Here is an 8,152-nt window from a genome sequence, read left to right on the forward strand (position 1 = left end):
TTCTTTCTTTCTTTCTTTCTTTCTTTCTTCTTCTTCTTCTTCTTCTTCTTCTTCTTCTTCTTCTTCTTCTTCTTCTTCTTCTAGCTGTTTTAAAAACTCTTTTTTGGGGTGAGGTGATGGTGGCACACAATTTTAATCTGAGCACTTGGGAGACAGATGCAGGAGGATCTCTGAGATTAAGGCCAGCCTGGTCTACAGAGTGAGTTCTAATACAGCCAGGTCTATACAGAGAGACCCTGTCTGGAAAAAAACAAAACAAAAGATTCTTTTTTTCTTGTTTGAAAATTGTCAACAACCTATATTACCTGATCAGTTTTGGGTTACTTTAAAAAATCTCCCTTGAAGTTTTTATGACCTTTTGTATCTGTGAACTGATACTTTTTCAATTTAAAACAATATTTATTAGCATACCTTCAAATATTGCTTCTACTTGACATGACTTTCTTCTTCTGAGAATCACTGTACATATGCTAAATCTTTTCACCATATACTTCAGAGATTTTATATCTATTTGTGCTTTTAAGTCACTCATACTATTTGCTGCATGATGCTTATGTTATTACAACATTTCCCTTACTTAGTAATGATTTCCTCTTCCTTCTCTTCTTTGTTTTTTTGAGATAGGATTTCTCTATGTAGCCCTGGCTGTCCTAAAACTTGCTCTATAGACCAGGGTAGTTTCAATCTCTGAGATCTTCCTGCCTCTTGAATGCTGGGATTAAAGGCATGAACCACCATGCCTGGTTCCTTTCTTATTAGTCTAGGCTATCACCCAAATCAACTGAATTCCTACCTTCAGTCAGTGCCCTCCAAATTTTAGAACCTTGCTTTGCTTTATAAAAAAATAGAGTTTTTAAGTGAAATTATCTCATTTTAATGAATTTAGTCAACGTAATAATTAAAGTTATTTGTGGTCTCTCATGTCACTGAATCATCATCTATCAGAACGTTTTTCTTTTTCATAATTTTCTTCTTATTAAGTTCAATAATATTGAATTAAATTCTAGACACTGTTCAAGAAAAGTTGCAGTTGTCTTGAATGATATTTTCTTTCAGAAAATTATAGTCTATTTAAATATTTGCTTGATATGCATTTAGAAAATATACATTTTATCAATGAGAAAGACTGAATTGAAATAAATATTAATTTTTTTCTTTCTTTTTTCACTCCTGAACTATCTATAATTAATGTGTTCTGAATATTTAAATTTTGTATCTTTTATTCATTACTTTTATTCTACTTCATATGGAAATATAAAGTAAAATAAGTCATAGAGTGCTGGGGTTAAAGGTATGTATACCACCACTCCTAGCTACAACTAAAATGCCTAGAAAAAGAGAACGGTGAGTTACACTAGCCAAAAACGTATTCTTTACTATCTGACTGAAAAAATGGCTGAGAAGATTCCCATGTCTTCTGTGGGATTTAGAATATCATGATTGAGAAAGCAACCCTCAAGTCCTCAACTAGAGAATAACAAATACAGGTCATAATTCCAATAGTAACAGCTGCAAAGATGAACCAAAGTTCAGAGACTTATATCTCCCATATATCTGAATAAAATGCAAACTATTTTCCATACTAGGTATGCCTTTTCTTCATTGAGTATGTCATTACCTTTACAAAAGCCTAAATATTTTTGTGGCACACTACATGTTAATCAACATTGGGATTCCAACTTGTTAGATAATGTAAGATAAGTGATTTTACAATTTCCACAGTTGCTACTTAGATACTGTATCTTGAAAATAGTGCCAAGTTGATTAAGATTGTATGATATCTGGACAATTAAAGCCTCCACATTATAGTAATACAACACAAAAATTGTTAGGTGCCGAAAAAGGATTAAATGATCATTAATTTGGGTAGATTTCATAAAGGGACCCAAAGTTAGTATATTTAAACTGTTCGAATTCTTTTTGAAAATAGCATCAACAATAAATAAATCACCAGTAATAAACATTACAATCTAGAATATTCTGTTCAATAATACCCACGAAATTCATGTTCATTAGGTTAATATAGACAAACTAAAAAAATTAGGCTATAGTTAGGTTTGGAAAGGAACTATTGAGCAACAGAAGCTATTGAAAAAAAAAAACCAATGAAAGTTACTTTATCAGTTTGAATATAAACTCCTCTATAAATAAATGGACAAATTCTTTGGGGTGTCTACTGAAGATTTATCCATATGTAGTGGTATGCTCATATTGATGCTTTACTTTAGATTGTGTTTATAAAGTTTTGGGAGACCACCTGCAGAACATCTAGTGGATTGGTAAATAAAGCAACTAACATAGGAGTCTGGTTAAAGAGGTGATATCTAATTAGAGAACAGAGAGCAGAAACATACAGAGGCATAAAAACATGTAATTGAAATTGAGTATTATTGAGAAGTAATTTCAAAATACAAGGTAAGTGAATAAAATGAAACAAAGAAAAATACTTACCCTTTTATCCACATGGTGTCGCTAGACACCACAAGATACATTTTTAGCTTCCAACGTCAAAAAAGGATAAGGAGAGTACATTTTACTTAGGAAAAGGATCTTCCATTTTTGGATCTGCTACAGAAGCTCACAAAAAGCAAGGAAATCAAATCTATCGTAAATTGGAACTAAGTTCTCAAAGAACTTTGTGTGGTGCTGCAATAGAGACTGGAGAAGTGGAACAAGATTGCGATGGTATATTCCCAGCGAGGAAGTCCGGGATTTCGGCGCCTGCTGATCTCCTTTGTGCTTCTCTCAGCCTGGGAGGCAGGGAGCGGCCAGCTTCATTACTCCATCCCAGAGGAGGCCAAACACGGCACCTTCGTGGGCCGCATCGCGCAGGACCTGGGGCTGGAGCTGACGGAGCTGGTGCCCCGCCTGTTCAGGGTGGCGTCCAAGTACCGCGGGGACCTTCTGGAGGTAAATCTGCAGAATGGCATTTTGTTTGTGAATTCTCGGATCGACCGGGAGGAGCTGTGCGGGCGGAGCGTGGAGTGCAGCATCCACTTGGAGGTGATCGTGGACAGGCCGCTGCAGGTTTTCCACGTGGAGGTGGAGGTGAAGGACATTAACGACAACCCGCCTAAATTCTCTCGACCTGAACAAAGATTATTTATTTTAGAGTCCAGAATGCCAGACTCGCGGTTTCCGGTAGAGGGCGCATCTGATTTGGATATAGGAGCCAATGCAGCCTTGAGCTATAAGGTAAACCCTAATGAATATTTTGACTTGGATGTTAAAAGAAACGAAGAAGATACCAGCGTTTTAGAGCTAGTTTTGAAGAAGCCCCTAGATAGAGAAGAAACCCAAGAGCATCGTTTATTATTAATTGCAGTTGATGGAGGAAAACCTGAACTGACAGGTACTGTTCAGTTACTGATTGATGTATTGGATGCAAATGATAACGCTCCGAAGTTTGATAAATCTATTTATAATGTTAGATTATTGGAAAATACACCCGAAGAGTCGTTAGTAATTAAACTCAACGCTTCAGACGCGGATGAAGGAATTAATAAAGAAATACTGTATTATTTCAGTAATCTTGTCCTTGACAATGTGAAATCTAAATTTACAATAGATTCTACTAGCGGAGAAATAAAAGTTAAGGGGGAGCTGGATTATGAAGACTGTAAAGTATATGAAATTAATATTGATGCTGTGGACAGAAGTGCATTCCCACTATCAGGACACTGCAAAGTTATAGTGAAACTCATGGATGTAAATGATAACGTGCCTGAGATGGCCATAACTTCCATTTTTTTGCCTATCAAAGAAGATGCTCCATTGGCGACTGTCATCGCCCTGATTAGCGTGTCAGATCGTGACTCAGGCGCTAATGGGCAGGTGACCTGCTCCTTGACACCCCATGTCCCCTTCAAGCTGGTGTCCACTTTCAAGAATTACTATTCACTTGTGCTGGACAGAGCTCTGGACCGAGAGACCGTTACTAATTACGAGCTGGTTGTGACCGCCCGCGATGGAGGCTCGCCCTCCCTGTGGGCCACGGCCAGCGTGTCCGTGGAGGTGGCTGACGTGAACGACAACGTGCCTGCGTTTGCGCAGCCCGAATACACTGTGTTCGTGAAGGAGAACAACCCACCTGGTGCGCACATCTTCACAGTATCGGCGATGGATGCGGACGCCCAGGAGAACGCACTGGTGTCCTACTCGCTGGTGGAGCGGAGGGTGGGCGAGCGCTTGCTGTCGAGCTATGTGTCTGTGCACGCAGAGAGTGGCAAGGTGTTCGCGCTGCAGCCTCTGGACCATGAGGAGCTGGAGCTGCTTCAGTTCCAGGTGAGCGCGCGGGATGCTGGAGTGCCTGCCCTGAGCAGCAATGTGACTCTGCAAGTGTTTGTGCTGGATGAGAATGACAATGTGCCCACGCTTCTGGGGCCTCAGGGTAGCGGAGGAACTATTGAGTTGTTGTCCAGATCAGTGAGTTCTGGCCATGTGGTTGCGAAGGTGCGTGCAGTGGACGCGGATTCTGGCTACAACGCGTGGTTGTCTTATGAGTTGCAGCCGGCGACAGGTGCTGTGCGCAGCCCGTTCCGCGTGGGGTTATATACTGGTGAGATCAGCACAACTCGTGTTCTGGATGAAACGGACACGCCGCGTCAACGCTTGTTGGTGCTGGTGAAGGATCATGGCGAGCCACCGCTGACAGCCACGGCCACCTTCCTTGTGTCTCTTGTGGAGAACAGCCAGACCCCGAAGGTCTCATCCAGGGTGTTGGTTGGAACCTCTGGTTCAGACTCCACTCTGATAGATGTCAACGTGTACCTGATCATCGCCATCTGTGCGGTGTCCAGCCTGTTGGTGCTCACGCTGCTGCTGTACACAGCGATTCGCTGCTCAGCGACGCCCACTGATGGAGCCTGCGCTCCAGGGAAGCCCATGCTGGTGTGCTCCAGCGCGGCGGGGACCTGGTCATACTCTCAGCAAAGGCGACAGAGGGTGTGCTCTGGAGAGGGTCCACCCAAGACCGACCTCATGGCCTTCAGTCCCAGCCTACCTCAGGGACCCAGCTCTACAGAGAATGTGAGTTTTGTAAATCGTACTCACTGATTTTTTTCCACTTAATTCTTTATCACTGAATATGTGAAGGTTTTCCCTGTGATTATTTTAGCTTTGAAGAATCCAACGTTACACACACAATTAACCTAGAAATTTCAGTTAACTTTTAGCTGTACCATTTTCAATTCTTTAACATACAAGTTTTTGTTTTTGTTTTTTTCTTTTGGGGGTGAGGGTCGACAAGAGATTGGCTCAGTGGTTAAGAGCACTTTTTCTCGAAGAGGACCTGACTTCAATTCCCTCTACTCACATGATGGCTCATGATCATTTATAACTTCAGTTCCAGGGGAGGGCAACACACTTGGAATTTCACAGGCACATGGTACACACACATAAATTCAGGCAAAACATTTATACACATAAAATAAAATAAACACATGTTTTTTCAAAAGCTCTATTTTTGTACATTTCTTTGCACTGAATACAACTTGCAGTCATTATTATTCTGTGGAAGCTTTTATTAATATGCCCCCAAACTTTCTTTCTTAGCCTAAAATATTTTCGAGTCTTTTGTGGACATGTAACATATGTGTGTGGTGTAGGTGTGTGAGAGAACATACCTGTGCTCATGGAGGCTAGAGGAGGCTCTATCACTCTCTGCTTTATTCCCTGGAGATAGTTTCTATCACTGAACATGGAGTGGAGCTAGGCTAACAGTGAGCAAGCCCCAGCCACGCCTCTTAGCACACCAGCACATGCCGAGTATTCAGGACCATATGTGGCTCATGGGTTCTTGGGACTTGGCCTCAGATCCTTGTGCTTGCATAGCAAGAAATATTTCTGTTAAGCCATTTTTGATTTTCTGAGACTGAGGTGAGCTATGTAACCCATACTAGCCTTGACATCACTAGATTCCTAGGCTTGAATCCTCCTGTCTTAGGTTCCCCAATGCTGATTTACAGGCATGAGAGACCATAGTCTGCTTGTAAAATGTTTTTGCGATATATTGCTATATAAGAACACTCACATTTAATTTATAGCATATTGTAGAAATATTTTAAAGGTATACTTTAAAATATTTTCTTTCTTTCTGTCAGTTTTGAGACAGGATTTTACTATATAACCCTTGTTGGCTTGGGACTCCTTATGGAAACCAGCTGACTTGGAACTCACAGATGTCAACCATTCTCTGACTCCCTAGAGCAGAGATTAAAGGCATGAATTACCAAGCCTGGCTTAAATGATTTATTCTTAATATACTGTTTTATGGTTACATATCAGCATTTTTACAATAGTCCACAACTATGCTTTTTACTTTCTGTTGGATTGCAATTATTTTATTTTTGTGTAACAATTTAATTTCTTTTTCAGTAATATTTTTGTAGTAAATAATTCATTAAACTTTTGTCTAGATAGATGTGCACACCAATGGCTTCACAAATTAAATTCTTTGTGTTAAAATGTTCATTTTAGTAGTGTTTTCACTTGGATAGACATAACCATTGTTTAAAATTCTTGTAATTCAAAGGAGTACAATAAAAATTTCCTGCTGGGTGTGGTGGTGCACGCCTTTAATCCCAGCACTTGGGAGGCAGAGGCAGGCGGATTTCTGAGTTCAAGGCCAGCCTGGTCTACAGAGTGAGTTCCAGGACAGCCAGGGTTACACAGAGAAACCGTGTCTCGAAAAACCAAAAAAAAAAAAAAATTCCTTTCCATTCATATCCCAGAGCATTGTGCTAATATAGAATATTCATTTCCCCCAAAGTTTAACATTGTAATTTGGAGGAGTAGTGGTGTCATTCTCAGGAACGGGAGTGCGTTCTCACATTAAGTTATTTGTACTGAGAAGTGCTCGTGAGGTCCCTTAGCTCTGAAAGTCCAAGTAGGTTTGGTCAGAAAACACTGTTTATTGCTTTACATTTTCACTTTAGAAGAAACAAAGCTTGACTGTTATAAAACTCTTCTCTTATGTCTATTGTCTACAGACACTGTAGTCTACCATAGGCGAGTGTCCTTGCCACGGAAAAATGAAAGCTATTTTGCTCCTCTATTTTGTTTTGGCAAAGCATGTGGGCTTAACATGTAATAAACATCGCATACCTAATATAAAACATGTGGGCTTAACATGTAATAACCATTACATACCTAATACAAAAAATATTAGAACCTTTTTTAATGCATTGCAGATTTTTAAATTTTTCCTATGTATCTACTTTTATAGCTATCCATTCTATCATGCTATTTGGATATTTATAATACACTGACCAGCTTTAGGGAGATCTTAGAATTGAGAACTACCTTTTGCTACAGTATTAGTTTGTTGAAAATACCTATCGACTTTTAAAAAATCTGGTTAATTTAGTTTTGAAATGTAAACTTACCGGTTTATATGGTTGCTATAAGATGTATAGAGGAGGGACCTAGTTATTTATAAAGAGATCAACTAATAATCTTTTCATATAACCTTCCCCCTGGACTCAAACTATTTGAATAAATGAAATTGAGAAGATGTAAGCAATTTATCAGCCAAAGATCAACATTTTTTCTTTCCACACTAATTTATTTTACATAAAGGATTTCAGTAATTTCTATTTTTTAAAAATTGAAACCAATATGATTATCACAACTATTCCAGTTGGATTGTATAAGCAAGCTCTAGGAAACTTTGAAGAATTACATTGAAAAGTAAATATGTTTAATGTTAATTAATTTTTACTAGTCGAAATTATCTTTACTTGCAGTAATATACATGTATTAGTTACTATAGAAAACCTTTGACAGACGGGCCGTGGTGGTGCACGCCTTTAATCCCAGCACTTGGGAGGCAGAGGCAGGCGGATTTCTGAGTTTGAGGCCAGCCTGATCTACTGAGTGAGTTCCAGGACAGCCAGGGCTATATAGAGAACCTCTGTCTCGAAAAAAAAAGAAAACCTTTGATGACAAAGGATTTGTGTGTGTGTGTGTGTGTGTGTGTGTGTGGCTTATATTATTCTAAAAAAGAAACTTCTCTTTATTTGGGTTTGCTATTGGCTAGCAAATAACTTTTTGTTTGTTTGTTTGTTTGTCTTTCCTGTTTTCAACCCTGGCTGTTCTGGAACTCTGTTCTGTAGACAAGGGTGGACTCCTACTCTCAGAGATCTGCCTGCCT

The 8,152-nt window shown here is 39.4% G+C and overlaps 2 protein-coding genes across 6 annotated transcripts in view; both read left to right on the top strand.

Moving 5' to 3' along the window:
* The window catches only part of LOC110333405 (protocadherin alpha-4), a 229,917-nt gene that overhangs the window by 27,916 nt on the left and 193,849 nt on the right, over nt 1–8,152 (top strand). The gene's annotated exons all lie outside the window — the stretch shown is intronic.
* LOC110333404 (protocadherin alpha-5-like) lies at nt 2,537–5,092 on the top strand. Its single transcript, XM_021215000.2, is given in 2 exon segments — nt 2,537–5,037; nt 5,039–5,092. Coding segments are annotated over 2 exon segments (2,409 nt in total). The 5' UTR covers nt 2,537–2,682.

Source organism: Mus pahari, chromosome 15 (genome assembly GCF_900095145.1).
Source record: "Mus pahari chromosome 15, PAHARI_EIJ_v1.1, whole genome shotgun sequence".
In the NCBI taxonomy this organism is placed as follows: Eukaryota; Metazoa; Chordata; class Mammalia; order Rodentia; family Muridae; genus Mus; species Mus pahari.